The sequence below is a fragment of the Oenanthe melanoleuca genome, chromosome 7 (genome assembly GCF_029582105.1).
Source record: "Oenanthe melanoleuca isolate GR-GAL-2019-014 chromosome 7, OMel1.0, whole genome shotgun sequence".
In the NCBI taxonomy this organism is placed as follows: Eukaryota; Metazoa; Chordata; class Aves; order Passeriformes; family Muscicapidae; genus Oenanthe; species Oenanthe melanoleuca.
In genome coordinates this window covers 9,668,106-9,688,232 of record NC_079341.1, presented here as the reverse complement: position 1 = coordinate 9,688,232, position 20,127 = coordinate 9,668,106, and the positions used below count along the sequence as shown (strand labels likewise).

The 20,127-nt window shown below is 39.9% G+C and overlaps 1 protein-coding gene across 1 annotated transcript in view; it reads left to right on the top strand.

The window, feature by feature from the left end:
• The window catches only part of HECW2 (HECT, C2 and WW domain containing E3 ubiquitin protein ligase 2), a 140,867-nt gene that overhangs the window by 39,311 nt on the left and 81,429 nt on the right, over window positions 1-20,127 (top strand). The window contains exon 2 of the mRNA XM_056496581.1: window positions 5,325-5,665. Coding sequence (XP_056352556.1) covers window positions 5,374-5,665 — 292 coding nt within the window. The 5' untranslated portion in view covers window positions 5,325-5,373. The remainder of the gene's footprint in view (window positions 1-5,324; window positions 5,666-20,127) is intronic.

The window sequence follows — 20,127 nt, the reverse complement described above, 5'->3', positions numbered from 1 at the left end:
CTATCTGTAGAATACAGGTCTGAGAGGAAGGTACTTATTTAAAGAGCTGTCCAGTTAATCCCTTTGTCCCAGGCCAAATCAGCTCCTGATGATCATGCTGAGTAAGTAGCTGGTGAGTTTTACAGGGAGGGGCCCATCTGTCCTGCTGGCAGAGGTGCACAGCACCTCTAGAAAAGAAAAGCACTAAAGAAAAGCTCTCTAGTGCTGAAGCAGGGTAAGTGCAGAATGGTGAAGCATATGAGTGAATCATGGTTGACCATCACCCACCTGCACAGGCAGGTTTTGCAGCCAGCAGTGAATTCTGACTATTCTGCTTTTGCCAGAATTTCTAGCATGTTTGAAGCCAGTATAGGGACTGGAGTCGTACCTTATCCCAGAAAATATGCTATTTTTGAGTTCTGTGCAGAGAAGGATCTCCAAATTCTAAATTTATTCAAGAAGCATTTTCTCAAGACACTTTGAGCCCAGACAGATGGTCAGTTTAAACCTTATTTTATAGCATTTATAAATCTTTGTACTGAACAAAGCAGTGTCACACAGTGTGTAATTGGAAAACCAGCATGTTTTCAGTTCTTTGTATTCTTAATGTGTTCTTCAGCCTGTGTAATTATGGGAATTGCTTATCTCAGCATGGGAGAGGCATTTGAGGGATACACCAAGCATGATCTGAATGTGTCCAAAGGAGAGCAAGGGAGCTGGTGAAGGTCCTGTGAGGAGCAGCTAAGGGAGCTGGGGATGTTTAGCCTGGAGTAAAAGAGGCTCAGGGGGAGCCTTAGGGCTCTCCACAACTCCCTGGAAGTAGCTGGGTGTCAGTCTATTCTCCCAGGTAACAGGCAAAAGGACCAGAGAATACGGCATCAAGCTGCCCCTGGGGAGATTTACATTGAATATTAGGGAAAATTTCTTCAGCAAAGGACAATGTCACCAATGTCAGACATTGACAGTGGTGAACCTGTGTTAGGTTAATGGTTGGGCTGGATGTTGATGAAGATCTTTTTCCACCTAAGCGTCCTTGTTTAGGACAGTGTCCTGGTTTGAAGGCAGGTGTCTGCCAATAAAGGCAGAAGCTTCTCTTTGAAATGGAGAATGTAAACCCCCTTCCTCCAAATTATTATTATAATTTTGAAATTAAGGGGCTCTCAGGCAAAGATATGGGAATTAGGAATAACAGTTCTTTACTAGGAAAATTAAAATAGAAATACAGTATTACAAAGAACAATCCCCAAACCCTGACAGAGTCAGGATACAACCTGACACCCTGTCAGTCAGTCAGGGTGTTGGCAGCAGTCCCATTAAATGGTGGCTGCATCCTCCTGCAGTGGCAGATGTGGTTCAGCTGAAGCAGTGCTCCTGTAGAAGGTGCAGTTTTCCTCTGAAGGTGCAGGGATGATGTGGAAAGTTTTCCTCTGGAATCCAGTGGAAAGAAGGTACCTTGGTGTCCAAAATCTTAGTTTTTATCTAGGTAGGAAGGGCTTGGCTCCTCCCCCTGGCTGGAGCATCTCCCCATGGGATGATGTAATTTTATCAGTCATACAGTGGGACTGAATGGGCCAGCAGCAGATGATATCTTCTGGAGGGAGGATGGGCTGTGGAAAAGATAAAGATGATTGCCCCACCTGGTCTTAAAGATGGCCCATTAGCAGATAATATGTGCCACGGAGAGAAGGAAATCATCAGCAGATAGAATACACATTTCTGGCCACATCAGCCCAGCCCAGGCGGTTTCTCCGGTGACTGTGGCACAGCAGCAGAGCCAGCCGTGTGCGGGGCGCTGCCCGGGGCAGGAGCGTCGCTCGCCGTGCCGTGCCCTGTGCGGGGCTGCAGCGCCGTGCCCGAGGCTGCAGCGGGTTAATGGGCATTTATTTCCGCAGCAGCACCCCGAGCCCCGCTCGGAGCACAGGCCGTGCTCGGGGCCAGCCCTGCTGGGGAGCCACATCAGAGAGCACCGCATAAACAAACAGAGAATCACTGCTATGAGCGAGATAAACAGGGCAGCGTGTGAACTCTGGCTTGTTTGGTGTGGTGGGGTATGGGTTTTTTTTTTTGTTATTCCTGTGCTGGAACTCTTGGACTTTCATTCATGTATTTTTTTAAATGGCTTGATGTTTCTTTTTAGTCTCCTTCAGTGAAGAAGATTGGGCAGGAGGATTTTTCCTATCTATATTTTTGGGAACTATTTCCCAGTTCTAGTCCCTCTGTGATTAGTAAATGGGAAGTATATTTAGATAGAAATAATCCTGAACTTGGGCCACTTAGAGATTAAGAGGAAATCAGTTCTAGTTCTCTCTAAGCTTCTTGTCAAGTACTGAAGAAAATGCTGTGATACAGATAAGCAGCTTTGATACAGGTTTCACTTTTCAACTGAAATAGTTTGCTAAAGTTAGTATCTGCTGATTTCCTGAATGCCTATATTTTCCTATGCTTTTAATTCAGATTGAACATTTCAGTTTGCCTTGGTGTGATACTCACTGATATCACTGCTCTGGTCATGTTCAGCCTGATGAGCTGAACCTTCATGGCAGGGCAGGTGCACACAGCTAATCCTGAGCATTGTCTTTATAGCACAAGCTGGGTGCAAGTGCTGTTTCAGTGGCATCTAGCAGGAACTGAAAGTGGGAGGATAATTCTTATTTTCAGTCTATGGTAGGATGTATGTGTTAATGTTCTGTTAGTTATGTTATCAGTGACAGACATCAGGAATTTTTAACCCAATGAACTAATTTCTTTTGTAGGCAGGAAGGCACTGTATAAGGTTTTCATCTCTAATGGGTTGCAAATAATTGGTGGCTCTTTTTGCTCTTCTATGACTTCCTATGGCTTGGGTTTTATGACAATCATCTTTTCCCCTTTTACAATATGAGTGTCAAATATCCTTAATTAATCTCACTGTGAGATACTACATAGCAGTGTATTATCTGACATGAGGGCCCCTTTGAGGGCCCCTTTACAACCTCTTTTAATGATGCTGTAAAGGCTTATGAGTCCTGAATTTTTGGAGGTTTTTTCTTTTTTTTTTTTTTTTTTTTTTTTATTAACCTGCAATAGGAGCTCATTTACATGTGAGTTTAACTTGTTGGTTGCAAATTTATTTCAGTTGCTTTATGTGGTTTGTTTGGATCACACTTGCAATTATGAATAGGATCAAACAAGTTATGCAGCATTTTGATTTGTGGTTTCCTTTCAGAAACTAATGTGTTTCACCAGAGTGATAGCCATTAGGACTAAGAAGATGGACTGTTGCAAAGGAGTTAATGTTTTTCTCATGCTATTTTCATCTCTCAAACTGTGGCATAGTCCTGGCTAGTACAAGTTAATTCTCATGTGTCTTTAACCATAGATGAATTTGTCCATCTGCCACATATAAGTTTTCAATATGTTCCAACAAATGCCAGTGCTGCTCTGGGTACAGCGTAAGGCTCTGCAGATGAAGGAAATTTCTAAAACATTGTCTTTAACCTGTAGTCTGCCAGCAGAACACTTATTTTGCAGGGATGTTACTGCCATAAAATCACCACATACAGTATTCAAAAATGCATAAATCTGTGGTTGTAGGACAGAAGAAAATGAACTTTATATCTCTCTGTCAGGCTGTTAATTAATACTGCCTGATCTCCTGGCACCGAGGGCTGTGATTCCCCGGCAGGAGCACAAGCTGCTTGCTGTGCTGGGCAGCCTCAGGAGCAAATTGGGACCTCCTGACTTGGGGGTAGAACTCTGTCAGTGTGACATTGAACACTTAAATGTAGTGTGTGCTGGCACTCACATCACAGGGCTGATCCCTGGGTGTTTCACTGGCTTCTAGGGAAGATGGTGGCTGTTTCTTACCTACCTTTCTGGTCTCCAAGCACTCTGGGATTTTCAGATCTAGTGAGTAAAACTTTGCATAGAGAAACCAGATACTAACTTCCCTGACTCTCATTTTAAAAGGCCCTTCATACCAAAGTTTCCCTTTTGTCACTGACCCTGATGTCAGAGGCAGAGTGTGCAGGAACATGGCAGAGAGGAGATAGTGAACCCTGCTGACGTCCAGCACCAGAAATAAAATGTGTATACAGCCAAAATATTCCTCATGTCAGGAAAGACTGTGTCATGTACTTTGTGAAGGAAACATGGTCATCTCTGTGTCACTTCTCTATATGTAGAATTATTGAAATGAACTTTTGTTTTCTTTGTTTTCTGCATTATTTGATGCTGAATCATGCACAGTGTATGATACACTGCACACAACTGGATAAGTTGAACTTTATTTTCCCCCGTTGTTAGTTCTTAGTGTTTCAAAACATCTCCCTTTTAATAAAAGCTGAAAAACAGCAGAAAATTTTTTGTATGCTTGAAGAGTCCATACACTGAAATGTTATAGAAAATTGAACATTACTTATGATTTATTGCAAGTTGTGAGTAATGTGAGGGAGGGCTTATTTTCAAATGACAATAATTTAGAAGCTATGGATAATGGAACACAAGTACTGATTCTGAATGTATGATGTGATGATATTGGTATGGCCCTTTCAGGGAGGTATCTGCTCAGGGCTGGAGGAGAACAGTCAGTGACAACTCCTTTCTTGAAGTTTTTAAGGCCTTTGTTTTCTAATGGATGGAGAAGGACAACAAAAAATTTCACTGCACAGATGAATGGACTAATTGTGTATATATCCATAGTATAAAGGACTGATTATATATATATATATCCGTAGTCAAAAGTACCTCAGTCAATGGTTTGACATGTTTTTGTATGGTCTAGAGGACCTCAGAGCTATGCTTTGTACCTTATAAGATGAAATCCTTACAAGATGATTTTATAGTAGTGTAAGTCTGGGATATTACATTTCTACTGAAATATGTCCAACCTTACTATTATCTTTGACCTGCTGATCAAACAGTGCATAGAGAGTATTGTTGAAACTACCATAAACATCATGTACTGCTGTGATTTTTATGGTAGAAGATGAGTTCATTATGTCTTTGCTCTTAAGGCCACTTCACTCTTAAGGCCAGACTTAAATTAGCTTTGTTACTGTGGCTGTTCTTGCATCATAGATTGTCTTGGATGATTTGCTTTTTGCACGACGATTTGTTTTCTGGCTTATAAATGTTATTTTGTGGTGTATGGCTAACTATGAATTTTGTTGTAAGTGCATCATGAATTTTTTTTAATTTACAGACACTCAGTTCTTTGCAGTGGTAGAGCAATGAAGAAAAAGATTGTACTCGGTCTGTTTCAGGCTTCTGTGGGAACATTTTTGCACTAACACTTCTCCATTCAATAACTGACTGAGTCACCTCCTGTCTCACTTAACACTTTCTTTTCTCCTTCTTTGTGACAGATCTCTGAACAACAACTTTTTTACATGAATTGACAGAGGTGGAGAAGAGATGGCCAGCTCAGCCCGAGAGCACCTGCTCTTCGTGCGCCGCCGCAACCCGCAGCTGCGGTACACCCTGAGCCCCGAGAACCTGCAGAGCCTGGCCTCTCAGGGCACCATGCCCGAGAACATGAACTTGCAGCGTGCCAACAGTGACACTGATTTAGTGACCTCGGACAGCAGGTCCAGTCTGACAGCCAGCATGTACGAGTACACCTTGGGACAGTCTCAGAACCTCATCATTTTCTGGGATATTAAGGAAGAAGTAGATCCAACTGACTGGATAGGACTTTATCACATAGGTAAGTCAGAATTGTGTTGTAATATTTCTGTGTGTTTCTTGCTATTTTGCCACCTCATGTTTTCTCTTCTGATACGTATTTTGGCATGCTACATACTTAATCTACAGATAAAGTTGAGGTAAGACTGCAGAGTTGCTGTGGATTCCTCTTTGCTTTTCTCAACGTGATTCTAATTAATGTAGATCTGGTTCCACAGTGACCTGCTAGAAGATGAAATGCATTATTTCAAAACAATAAATATGCGTACAGTTTCCTGTTTCCACCTTTGCTGGTGGCTGGCTTACAGACTGGAAAATTTGAAGTACCATACTTATCATTTAACTTGCTTACAGTCCAATGCTTATGCTTTATCTTGGAAAAGTAAACTCTTATCATTTGTGAAAAGCAACATTATCATTTGTATAAGTCTTTGATTCTGTAGAACTAAAATAGCATCAATTCTGAAGGAGCGAAAATTTCTGTTTACGAGGAATTCTTGTAGAAGGAAATCCTCTCCAAAAATTCTTCTGTGCGGGTTTCTTTGTGCTGTTCAGGCTATTTCATAAGAGGAGCTGGAAGGAGCTCTAAGCTGGCATGTAAGGGCCTATGGGTTGTGTGTGAATTAGCAAATAATTTGACTCCAAAGGGGTGGATTAGTAGGTCAGTTGGTGCTGAGAGCATCGGTAACCTGTCTGGGTTGGGCTTTTCCTCTGTGTTGTGTTTAATCAAGGATGCAAATGTCCCTGCTCATGTGTGGTGTAGAGCTGTCCAAAGGACAGCCTTTATGCCCCTGCTAGGAAGGGAGCACAGCTGGTACCTGGAGCAGCACGTGGGGAATCACTTCACATGCACTAAATTTAAATTTAAACAGAGAATGGTCAGTTCAAGTGGCCAGAAGCAGCTATAGCAGAAACTGATGGAGACAGTTCTGACCACTGAAGTTATATCTGTGCTGGGACTAAGTGTAGTGCAATGAAACTGGCCTCAGAAGGATTTTTGAGAGATACTTGCTGTGCCTCCTTTTCCCAAGATGTTCCATCTCTGCATCACTTAATGCTTCATTCTGTGTAGATAATGTTTCTAGTTCTTTTTTTTTTTTTTTTTTTTTTTTGTCTGATATTTTTTTCCAACATTACTGTAGTTCCACAAAGTGGACATTATTAAGTTGCGCTGTTCCAGTGCATACCTTGCTGTAAAAGCTCTATTTGAGTTCCTGCATAAGCTGCAGTGTCTCCTGGAACAAATTCTGGATATGCACTAACCTTTAAGTCATGTAAATTAAGTGTCTCCATAATAAACAGGAATGGATCTTCCCAACAGCGTTAGCAGCTGAAGTGATCTGTGCTGTAAAATGCACAGACTGCTAAATGAGCTGAAACATTCTAATTTAAATACATTGAGAGCTTCATCTGCACATCTGCATAAAGGTATAGCATTCTTCCTGTTGTTTTTTTTATTTTTATGGTTCACAGCACTTCAGTTTTGATATTCAATAAGCTAAAATGTAGCAACTCCATAAAATTCTTCTTGGTTATTACTCTAGGCTGAAAGTGATTTTTATCTTATTTGTGTGATTGAAAATATTTCTACATTCAGTCTGTTGAGTCTCTAAAGTATGAAACACTATTAAGTTACCACAGGGTAAGAATCCTGTAAAGAACACTCAAATTTATGCCTTCTTGGCCCTAAACCCCCTATATCTACTACCATGTAATACCAAAGTATGTGAATGCTTTCTTGTTAAATGGTGGAAGGTCCAGAAGCTTTTGTCTCCATTGCCACTTGAAATCCATGAATGGTGGTTTGAGCTTTGTTACTGATTTAACATAGATCTGAGCAGAGTCTTCCCTTTAAGTCTTGTGGTTTTGTCATTCTGAATGGTGAAACTGCACATTTTTTAACAACAGAGGTAAGGACGTACTCAGTCTGATAGCATGCCTGTCTATCTTTGATGTAAGTTATTGATCAACTCTTTCATGATTTCTGTTTTTTGATCAACTCTTTCAAGTGTTAAAAAAACCCTTTTAATTTGCATACCTTTTATTGCCACAGATAAGGTAAGTTAAATTCTACAGGTGTAATCCAGAATTTTCAGTCCTTTTTAATAATGGTTGTGAAGTACCTCCAGTTTCCACTTAATTCTTTGAAAGTTGAAGACACATCTTATTTTGTCAGGAATAGTTGGTGAATATTTTTAAGAATAAAAGCTCCATTCTCAAACATGTCATTAAAATTTAATGTAGTTGCTTGAGGTTCTCCTTTGTTTAAAATGAAAATTATTTCATTTAAGTCTCCCCTTGGGCACAGGCTGCTGAAGGCACTTGGAGTTGTGTGTGGTCACTAACACAAGGCAGCACTGGGGCTCTGCCAGCTTGCTGCTGTGCCTCCAGTATTCCCCATGTCTTCCAGTAAAGCACCATTTATCAAGGAGCTGGGAGCAGAAAAAGGCAAATATTGTGCTCTTATTTTATTTTAAAACCCAAAAGCACAGTCCTGTGGCTTTTTTTTTTTCTTTTTTTTTCTTTTTTTTTCTTTTTTTTAATATTGCTTGTACAATTAACTGTCATGCAATTGGGATCAGTGCTTTGAGGGGAAAAAGTGGTTGTTGATTCTGTGAAGAGAAGGTGAATATTCTAAAATGAGCATCATTCTGAGCACAGGCATTTGTACAGAGAGATTTGGCAAAGGTGTGAAGCAGTCCAGGTACATTTTCAGCTCAAGTTAAGTTTTGTAGAGTTACAGCCATTATAAAAGGAATTGAAAATGGAGCACTGGGAACTGTCTTGCCTCTTCATTCATTAATTTACTCAATTAGCATGTTCTCATTAGTTTTCTATAATGAGAAGGGAGTTCTATGCTTCTGATTGTGGTTTTATTGTTTGGAGAGAACTGCAGTGGCTCATAAGGAATCCCACCAAAGTTCTTATATAAGTTTCTTTATAAGAGGCTGAGCAGAACCCACTGCACACATTCACCCAGACATGGACTGGTGGTCACAAGACTGTCAGCAATCAGAATCACTGCCTCTCCTGTTAGTGCTTTGCAGGTGGTTGATAGGCTTTCACTAGGGAGTAGTAGATGAAATTTTTCCTAGTACAGTGCAAGTGTTTGGCCTGCTAAATGGTTGTCAAAATAAATGTTACTTTTTAAAATGAGAAATGTCAAAGGGGAGAAACACAGATTCATCTTACTCTGAAGGACTGATTTTTAAATTTTTATTTGTTTAAAATGCATGTGAAGTTTTTTTTTTTTTTTGGGTTTTTTTTTGAGACTTCTGGTTATTTTATTAAAAAAAGGAAGGAAGTCATAAACGAACAAATAATTTGTAGAAAAGACTCCACTTTATGAGATACTAATTCACAGGATACTCCTGTACAGAAACTTTTGGCCTTTCATTTTTAAATGCAAGGAATTGAACCTAACTGAAAAATTCTAAATAATAATTCTAAATTAATGCTCAATTTTTCTAGAATTTTGTATTTTAAGAATATTTTTAGACATATATGTGAGTTTGCTCACTTGTACCATACTTGTGTGTTCCTCAGTTTCATCAATGTGCATGTTAGAACATGGGCTGTTTTCTTGCTGAGGGACTGCTTTGTGTGCACATTCTTCTTCTTTCCCAGTGTAGTCCTAAGGATTACCAGAAGAAAAGTGTATGTGAGGGACATGGTGTATTCTGTGAAGGCAAACATCCCTTTTCCTGGCTATTTCTGGGTTTGTGCTGGCTGAACTTTTAAAAGTGTCAGTAGCACTTCTGGAACAGTCTTGCCCATCAAGTTTTGTTAAAGCAGCTTTGTGTCTGCAGAGGTGAGATGTGTGGGAATGCAGCTAGCACAGCTGTGAAAGCACACAGGGGTGTCCCACCAGGCAGAAATGTTGGGTAAATCAGGCAGTGTTGCATGAAACGTGAAATTGTCACATCTGAAATGCAGGCTTATCATTTTGGGTTCAGCTTTAAGCTCTGCCTAGAATGGACTTGTCATTTTTTCTTCAGGACTGGTAAAGAGGATTGTCACTTGAGAGTGACAAGGCATGATGAAATTTGAAGAGGGGGATTTTTAGTAGAGGTACTGGACGTGTGCTTACTTTGAGAAGTAGAGGTAAATTTTCAGTCTATCTGTCAGGGGAGGGAGGGAGGAAGGAAGGAAGGAAGAAAGGAATCCTATTCTCAAAAATTCTTGATTTTAAACTAGGATTTAGACTAAAAAGCCACCATCTTTTGAAGTTGTAGAAGACTACGGAATTTAACAGATATCCTCTTAGACTCATAAGGTTTTCTTGGTCAGTAGCAACCCAGCTTTTGCTTTGTGTATGCCTGTTTTAAAAAAAAAATTGTTGTCACAAGCAATATTTAATAAATTGGAGGGTTTTTTTTTTACTTTCTCTACTTTTGAGGAATTTGCATCTTGCTATAGCAAGAGTGGTCAAGCTCTGGAATCCTGTAGTGAGTAAAACTGTGCCAAGTATTGGCCTCAGTTGGAATCAAAGAAGATAAATAGTTATTCAGTTTGAAGAAACTGTGAGATCCCAGTTTTTTTGCTACTGTTTTATTATAGCAACAGGCTTCCAGGGCTTCCTTGGAAAGTGAGGGCTGCTCATTAAAGATGAGCAGGTGGGCTCTCCTCTGCTCGTGGAATGCTGAGATTGCATCTTGGTAAGTGTTATGGGTTGTCATGAAGTCTCATGTTAAAAGAAAACAGGAAGTACAAAATAAGGAACAAAAAGTCAGCAGAGAGAAGCAAACCCTATTTCTGGTTAAAATAGATTATCTCCCATAGCCAAATTGCCCAGGTTGGCCTATTTTTGTCCTAATTTAGAGTCCTATTTATGAGGTGCTTGCCCTCATTCTAGAGATCCTTAGCACATTTGAAATGCTGGCTATCAAAGGTCATTGTATTAGTTTCTATTAGCTGCTTTACAGAGGCTGCTTGGCTTTTTTATTATATCTACATCATGGATCCAAAATAGCATTATAAAATCAAACAAAAATAAAAATATACAAACCCCACCCCACCTCCCACCCTTCCCAATGTGAAGTTATATAGGGCAATTTAGATAGGCTTAGGTTTATACTAAGCTTCCTAGGGTAATGGAGTTTGGAGCCTCTCCTTTTCAGGTCAGACAGGATTAAAAAGAAAAAAGCTTTTGCATAAACTGCCTTTAGTACACTTAAAATAGAGGCTCACATTAGACAAAGAGATAATAAAATGTTACAATACTTAATTCCTAGAAGATTAATTTGATTTGCATTATAGAAAACTTACAAAGTAATATCTTCATTATCCTCCAGAAAATTCTGATTATTCACTTGATTTTTTTTTTTCCCCTTCCTGTTCAGTTCTTTCCTTTTCTGTGCTTTAAAATGTGACCAGTACTATTCATGTCTGCTGACAAGTTGCTAGGCATAATGCTATTAATTTGTGGTTACTCCTCATTCTGGCTGCTGCTAAGGTCTGCAAACCATTGGCTTGAGGTTCTGTGTGGAAGAGTCTTTACCCAGCTGGCTCCATGAGGGTCTGTGGCTTTGGCTTCCAGGACAATGGCATTGTGCTCTTTGTCATCAGCCATAGGGGGTGGAAAAAGCTGCCTTGATCATTTCATTTGCTGGTGACTTGGTAATATTTAGGGAAAGGCCAGCTCTTGAGTGGGATAATGAAGTGGAGGCAGTCTAATATAACAACTGTATCCTAAAATGTGGTGAGGTTTCAGTGGTCTAAAAAAACTTATAATAAACTGAGTCTTCAGAAGCTTTCGCTCCAGGTACTGCATTCCAGTTTTATTCTTTCAGTTCTTCCTAGGTCCTGACCCACATACAAAGCTCTTTTTTCCCCAACATGGAATTTGCTACTTTCACCTCTTCAGCTGTGAGCTGGTGAACTTTAATCAAATCTTTACTGCAGAAAATTAGGAGATGTGAATAAAGTGTTTTCTCTATGTATTTTTCATTGCATGCAGCAGATGCCTTAGAAGATACTCATTACATTAAAACATATACATTTTGTTTTAAGAATTGTTTCAAGAAGAAAATAATTATTTCCCTGTTAAAAGCCCCAAAATCTAGGATCTCATAGGATAATGTATAAATTCAAGCAGTGACAGAAAAAGTCTTGCCAGAACATCCAAACTTTTCAGTTAATAGTGGGGTTTTTTCCAATTTTTGAGATAGCTCTGACCTGAAAGCTAGACAAACATAGCTGCAGGGAGGACATTTTCAGCTGTGTTGTCAGTATCTTTCCACTGCAAGAGGTTTTGGCATGACAACATTTATAATCCTGTGGATAGAAAGTGGTGTTCTCGCCACCCTGCCTTTTTGAAGTGGCTGTTCTAGCAGATGGAAAGATGGCAAATACAAACCCTGGATAATGAAAAACAATGTAGACCTCTGGATTTGTAATATTCCCTTTTTACCATAAAAATGCCTTGTGTGAGCTTGCATTTAAATTTGTTTGAATGAGGTTGGTTTTAATTTTTTTTAACGATATTTCCAGACTCTGAAGCTAACACTCTATTGGCAGATATGTTTAATATAATCTTTTCATATACTCTGATACTGGATACACAGGTTCTTAGATTTTAACTCTGGAGGAGGTTAATGAAGGTGCCAGTGCTGATTTTGGTAGGTCTCCTTTCATAGCAAAGCTCATCAAGATTAATTTTGCAATTTATGCTGTTTGAAGGACAGAAAAGGCCCAGAGAATGGTGGGATCTGAAACTTCTCTGGTATGGAAAAAATTTCAGGTGGGCCAGAGTGGTACCCAGCCCTTGTAGGATTTGCCATTTTGGCATGAGGGAGGTTCTGATTGAGGTGGAGATGCTGGAGCTGTGCAGATGCACTGACTGGAACCTGGGCTCATCCGCACTGGCAGCGTTTCCTGTCTCTGTGCCCAGCAGCAGCCAGGACTCCACTGCACTCACTGTAATGGGCAGCCACTTTTCAGGCAAGCAAATCCTCTGTTTCTGAGCTTTGTTTCGAGGTGTGCTCAAACTCTCTTCAGGAGATGTGCCTGCTTTGTGCAGCAGTCAGTCAGAGTTAATGTCAGACTGTTTAGTCTTCCTGCTGTTTCAAGTCACCCATCACTAATGTGTCAGTAGTCCTTGAAAGTTCATAAAAACTGGTAGGTTCATTGCCCTTGGCATTCCTGCCTTAACCCTGGGAATAAATGAATCCCTTATCTCTCAATGTGTGGTAATGCAAAAAATGAACCTATGATTTTCATGCAATGTAGTCATTCTGCATGTACTGTAGTAGGGCAAAGAGGAGAAAGACATACCTATTCAGGTATGGTGTGAACTCTGATGCTTCATTAAATGCATCCTTCCTTGAGAATTTAAACTTTATCTCATGGTCAAAAATATAGTTCCTGTGACTTAAGTCACACTGAAGGATAAATTTCAAGAGAGGAAAACTCTAAGCTTGGATCTAAGAGGTGTCATCTATGAAGAGGACTAAGAACTGAATGCATTCCAAAATCAGGACCTTAATCGATGTTTTATCTTTGTCATAAAATGTGGAAGCACTTTCTTGTATATGAAGCTAGTTAAGCCTAAACAGGTTTGACTTTATAAACTGAAATATGTGTTGAAAAACATTATAGTGCAGTAGTAGGCACATTTGGTTGTCACAGAGATAAATATCCAGTAATGACCTCATTAAAAAATGAAAAAAATATATTTCTCTGTTCACTGTAGTTTAATTTGTATCTAGAGTTTCATGCATGACATAGTTCAGCAGATGGTAGCCTGCAGGCTGGGGGAAAATTCAGTTTGACAAATTTTTCAACATAGATGCATCTCTCAATTTTAGTAGACTTCCATACAGGCAGTTGCTTCCCAGATACTCAGTAAGGATGCAACAATCTACTGGAGTCAACAAGGAATAAGATTTTTAGGAGTTATTGATGAGGTGGTACTTAATGTGCAGGCAGCAACACTTTTCTAATGTATTCTTAAACCTGTAAATTTGAGCAATAGGGTGAAAAGTGCATTGTCTGGTTCTCTTTGAAAACCCCAAACCAAACATGCCCCTGCTATGTGTTCAGAACTGAAATCCCAGCCATCCCACCTGACATAAGTGCCGGTGCCCCAAGGGATGCAAAGGGCTATGGCTCTTGTTGTGCATTTGTTAATGTGAGTCGATCAGAGCAGGAAAGGTTTGGGGTTTGGAAAGCAGTCCTAATTACAGCATGCTGAACTGAGTGCACTCCTTCTCTCCTGCTCAGGCAGTGAAATACAAATCTCAGTGTTTCAGATTGATGTAGATGACTGTGCTCAGTGCTGCTGTTTGCTGCCCCTGGCAGAGCCTTGACTCTCCCAAGAATACAAAGAGCTCTGGGCCAGTTTAGCATCTTGAGGGGCTGAGGGACAGCAGCAGGGGCTACCTGCAGGAGTGTGGAACCAGGAGTGGGAGGGACACTCTAGGCAGTCACTTGCCACTGGAGCTGCTCAGCTGCAATGTGCAGTGACCCCAGCAGAGAGGCTGTGGTGAGATGTGATTTGTAGGCTGCAGTAAAAGGAGTGTAAGTCTGATTGCGCTGTTTGCAATTACTTATTTATGTCTGGGTTTACTTCTATTGCTGGGAGTAGCTGTAGTTGCATTCAATTCTAGGTTCTCTTTGTTTCCTGAAGAGTCCCAGGGAATTAACGCTTTTTAAAAACACTCTCCTGGAAATGGAGAAGAAATAATGGAAATATTGTACATTGGTGCTTTCAGGATAATTACACAAGTTAATAAAACTTCCTTCCCTTCATTATTCTACTGTTTTGTGTTTGCATGGTAGCACCATGTGAGAGAGTGCTTTTTATTTCAGAGACTTTATGCTAAGAAATTAAATAAGCAAAATTGTTATCTCCTTTCTGGACCTCTGATGACGCTTTTTGGCACTGGTTAAAATGATACTGCTTCTAAAGAACTGCAAAATGACCTTTGTGTTTCTTCTGGCTTCAGTCTCATCCAGTTTAATCTGCAGAGCTATTTAGTACTTATCATAAGCAGTGTTTGGCTTCATTTCTCTCATCTTCATCAGCTTAAATATTTGAGATGAGAAACAACTGTATTGGCATCCCTTTTGTTGAAGAGGTAAATCTTAATTGTGAAGTAGTCATCCATCTCACTACTAAAACTTAAATGTGAGAAAAATGAGCTGGCAATGTATAGGGTAAGAAAAAAATCATTCCTATTACTCTGGATGTGATAGGATGGTGCTTAAGACAAGTTAGCAGTTTTTCTGGTTATTACTTGAAAACTCTGTTTATGCCATCAGTGCATTACTCAGAAGTTAATTTATCTTGGAAATTCTAAATTGTCTTCAGCTGAAGTAGATTGCAAAAATCGTGAATGATCTTCCAACCTCCTTTCTCCCCCTTCTCCATCTATATACTGCACGTCATGCGATGAAGAATAGCTTATAAGATGCTATTTTTTAGATAATGTCCTTTTGCTTAGGACTGCTCTGCAGCTAAATGTAGTAAATCAAGACTTTGTCATAAAATTCCATTTCAATTTCCAAAGGAAAACTGTCTTCAGTTTAGCTAGAGCATGAATTCTACCAGTTACTTTGAGTTGGCTTATTTGATATGCAAGAATATTTACTAGTGCCTTGAGACGTTGATACATTGCTGGAAACCCCTGAAGGTGATGAGTCTGTGATGAGGTAATCCAGTGGTGTTACTCACCTCACTGGAAAGGCTCTCTTGGATATATGGTTTGACCAGGGACTCTGTGCCTCTAGGGGTAAGCACCAGTGTCTGAAAGCTCTCACGAGGCACACAGGCAGCAGTGTTTTTAGTTTAAGTGTAGGGAAATCCACCAAACTATTTCAGGAAAAGGTTTTTTTGTCTATGCATGGAGAAAAACTTAGAAAAACCACTTCCTGATTAGCCATAGTATGTTGCTTTTAAAGTTGGTGTAAGGAGAGTTACGATGATGGGAAACAAACATTGCGTTTCACAGAAAATATTTCAGGTTCTTTTAGAACTCCTTCCTGCTTGCTTCTTTGGAAATCTAAGACTGACTTATCTTATTGTGTGTGTATATTGGATGAATTTCTTCCAGGATGTGTTGGCTCATTTCCTTGAGTACTTCTAAATTTTCTGAATTTTTTTCAGTCAGAACAGACAGCTCAAAAAGCTTTAAGGAAATGAGTCAACCTCCTGAAATAAATTGCTTACAGAATAGAGGATACTGTGTTCGACATCACAGATGCCCTTGATAGGTCTGTGGATACTAATTTACAGATAGTGTCTGACAATCTCTCATGTGTGCTCCATGTTCCAAAATGGAGACAAATACCTCCAGTGAACTCCTGAGCTTTCCTGTTAGGAAAGCAGGGCATGCTTCTAGACTGACAGGTATTAGTGTGAGAAGTGCAGATGGGGAGGTGACAGGCAGGCTCTTTAATGCAAAATTAAGGATGTTGTTGAACTTTAGTGTAAATTAATAGGAGTAATGTAAAGGTGCTGAATTGAGGGCTACGAAGCTTTCATAAAACAACGCTGAAATCTGAAGGCTGCATAGGCAAAGTGCTTTGGTCCTCACTTTATTACTCACAAGCAATTTGCATTTTGGTTCCAGGAGCCCTTGCTGTGGGTGTCCTGAGTGCCCTGCAGGTGCCCAAAGCAGGTGAGGCTGTTCTGTGAGGAAAGGCCCAGTGGCTGGCTGTGTTCCCTTTGGGTTGCAGGAGTCCCAGCAGGGAGTTTCCTTGCTTGGGGCTTCGCTGAGTCACTGCGCTGGCAACTGACTGCAGTCTTATATAGTTACATTAAAAATAAGTAAAAGGACACCATTTTAGTAACATATCTGTCTTATACAGTAGGTAGGCACAGGATTCAGGATTTTCTTTGCTTCCCTAGGATTACTCAGCAACTCAGGGACAGAAACAACAACGCCGGCACCAAACACCATGATCTGGGATTTTCTCTCTGATGAGCCTAACTAAAAGTAAAACCAGATGGCCCTTAATATTTAAAAAGTTTGACATCTGGATCTGGACCTGAACTTTGAACTCTGAGGCAGCAAGTAATAAGCCAGCTTGCCCTGCTTTGGTGCATTACACAGAAAGTCTCTGATGCAGGCAGTAAACACCACATCTCTAAACAGAGGTGACGTGCACTGCACTCGAGGGAAATCAGAATACATGCACACCACAAGAGAGAGAAGAAAGCCTGGAACATCTGCAAAGGAGTTGACCCTGTTGGTGTAAGAGCTGCATGAAAACAGGTATAAAATACAAATCCAGCTGCAGTGGAAGGAGACAGAATAAGGTGTAGGGTTCTTCTGTCTCTGGTTTTGTGGTTGTTGTCAGTAATTTGTGGTTGTGAACAATTAACTTTCTACATTTCTCTTGTTGGAGCGTAAATGTTGGCCATGGTAGTTCACTACTGTGATCTACAAGCTTTTAAATACAACCTTTAACAGTGAAGTAGCAGTGTGTGCAGGCAAAAAGACAGAATAGTCATGGTTTATTAAAAAAAAAACAGCAAAAGCATTGCATCAATAGAAGCATCCCCATTGAAGATTTTGAAGAAATTGATTAACTTGGCAGGAATGCAGGAAAAAAACCCAATGCTTTACACAAGATTTGACTTGCAGGTCAGTGTACCTACCTGTTTGCAGCTCCAGCTTGAGCATAGGGGATGGTATATCCCAGGTGTGATAGGGAAAATCAGCAAAAATAGGTGGCTGAAACCATCTGGGCAAACTCCTGACTCATTGTGACAAAATAGGTTTGATGGTCTCAGCAAAGAACCAATGAAAAACTTGTGAATGTCTGTCAAACGAGCTGCAGTCCAAGGGAACCTGAATCAGGTCAGGGACAGTGCAGGAATGCAGACACTGAGGCAGCAGTGAACACATTATATTTCCTCCATCTGTATACCTTGCAAAAATAGCATCTTTGAAAGTATATGTGCAAATCTGGAATGTGCTGTGCTCCTGATCTATTTCTGGATTATCCTGTGTCTGCTTAAAGATTAATTCAGTGTATAAGCACGCTATACTGTTTGGTGGACAGGACTGAGGAAAACATGATGTGCTTCTGTAGAGTGAACTGGGTCAGATTTCAGTCTTATGCTTACCCAAAGAACCTGTTCTCCTGGTGACTACAGTGTTTCCCTAATTGTGCTGTTAAATTCTGCAATGTCAGCATGCTACTGCCAGATCCCCAAATAGGACAGTCTGTGTTTGCAAGTAATCAGTAACACACAATATAAATTTATGCAAAAATGCAGAAACCACAGCTTGGCTGAAAATTATGCCCCAGGGACTTGGTTCACAAATATTAGCAAGGTTTACAGCTCTCTGTACAAACCTGTGGCTAGTTAGGTGGGATATAACCAATTGAATAGATTTTTTTGTTTGCAGTTTTAAATGTGTTTGAACCTATAGATACATTTTTTGTTGTTTTTGTATCTTGCTTGCCCACTTCTTGGATTTACACTACCACAGTGAGTAGTCCTGGCTATGCTCACTGGAATAATATATGTCTTTGGAAACATTTAGAGTATTTTATTTCAGGTGCAACATTAGTAGGAAATGCTTAGAAAAGATGTTTGCTTTCTACAGATTTGTTTGGCTTCATAATGAACTCAGATTCTTGCACCATTTATTCTTTTTGTTGGTTGCTTTTACATTTGGGTTAAATGACCAAGACATTGAAGCGTGACAAAAGGATATTGTCAAAATACAAATATTTTTTTGTATTCCAAACCAGGGAACTCTCTGACTTTCTAATAAATTCCCTAAGAAACCTATTACTGTTAAATGACAATAGACTAGTTTGCATTCCTGCTTAAACAACTCATAATATTGAGGATAAACTCAAAAACAACAGCTGCTAAGGGAATATTAAATCCCACAAGATCCTTAAGAGATGTGTGCTGCAGAGACACCAAATAGAATGTTTTTTGACAAGTTTCAGAAACTAGAAGAATTTCTGAAAGGCAGTGAGTAATCACTTGAAACTGGCAGAGAAAAATTTTTTTCCTTAAAAGAAAATTTTTTGGGAATAGACTTGAACACTGAAAGTGAAATGCTAGTGAATATCAATACTGTCAAAGGGTTGCAACAGGCTAAGAAGAATTTTGATCAATGTCAGGAACTGTAAGCAATGATCAAATGCAATCAAAAGTGAAGCTGAGGAATCAAAAGGCTGTCCTTTCTCTCCTTTCAGTGATGAGTCAGTTCTCTCCACCCAGTGTTGAAGGATGCCACATTGCTGAAAATTCAGAGATATCTGTGCCATCATAATAGATCCAGGTTTCAAACCATCAACCATTTGAGAATGCAAAACCCAAACTAACCTCCTGGATCCCTAGATGTCAGCTGTTGTATGTAGGAAAACTCCTGTTCTGTGGGTGTACTGCTGCTTATTTTAGTCCTCATTCCTAGCAATAAATAGCACTTTCACACACTCACACCCCAAAAAAAGAAATAAATCCAAGTAAACACCAAGTAAAACAAGGGCTGAAAATGCAAAAGTGGTTGAGGTTTAAATGAACCTCCACAGAACTCTTGGGGAGTGTGTTTGGCACATACTTTGCTCTTTGCTGGAAAGAAAAGAGAGCTGTGGGGAAAGCTGAAGGTGGGACTTAGTATCAAAATCAAAATAAGAACATCCAACTAGCTGGCCATAAAAGCAGCTGGTGGATCACTGTGTGCAGAGGCTGGGGCAGCTTTTTGGGTGATGCTGGTTCTGTAATTCAGAATGGTTTGTGCTTGGAGTTTAACACCCTTGCTGACCATCAATTCATTTTTATTTTTTAACGTGTCTTACAGAAAACTTCCAGTAATTTTGGTAGAAACTTTCACTGACAAAAGCCACTTGTTAGAACTGCTGGAGGGTGTACATATGTGGGCAGTTAAAACACTTAATTCGCATTCGTGGTTACAGTCATCAAGCAAGTGGTTACAAGCCATCTGGCAAGGGAGCACCTCCTTCTCATCACACTGCTCAGAGCTTCCCACAAATGGGATTTCAGCTCATTAGGATACTTACAAGGAGAAGAAATATATACCTATAATAACTTTCATCTGAGTTGCATGTTGTTGTTCTGTTCTTGAAAAGAATATGTTTACTGAACCTTTTGATCGCATATGTACAGTAAAGATTTTTTCTGCAATTTATTCAGAATCATTATAAATATCTAATTAATTATTTGGGCCTGCAGCTCTTTCATTGAAAGTTGTGACATGATTGGAAGGTTAGAAGTGTGAGCCCTTGCTGAATGATACTGCTCTTGTGTGCTGATGGCTTCTGTTATTTTGATAGGTAAAGATGATGAAGTTACTTTTGGGGTGCAGCTGCTTGCAGTTGCTTGGTGTTTGTATCTGTAAAGCACCTGGAAGGTCTTGTTGGTCAAGATCTGAAGTGACTGAGCTCATCTTTTGAGCTGCATCAATATTTTCTAGCATTTGTAAAATGTAAATATTTCTGCCAGTAATAGGTCTGTTAGAATATGGATGGGAAAAGAGCGTATCAGGTGGA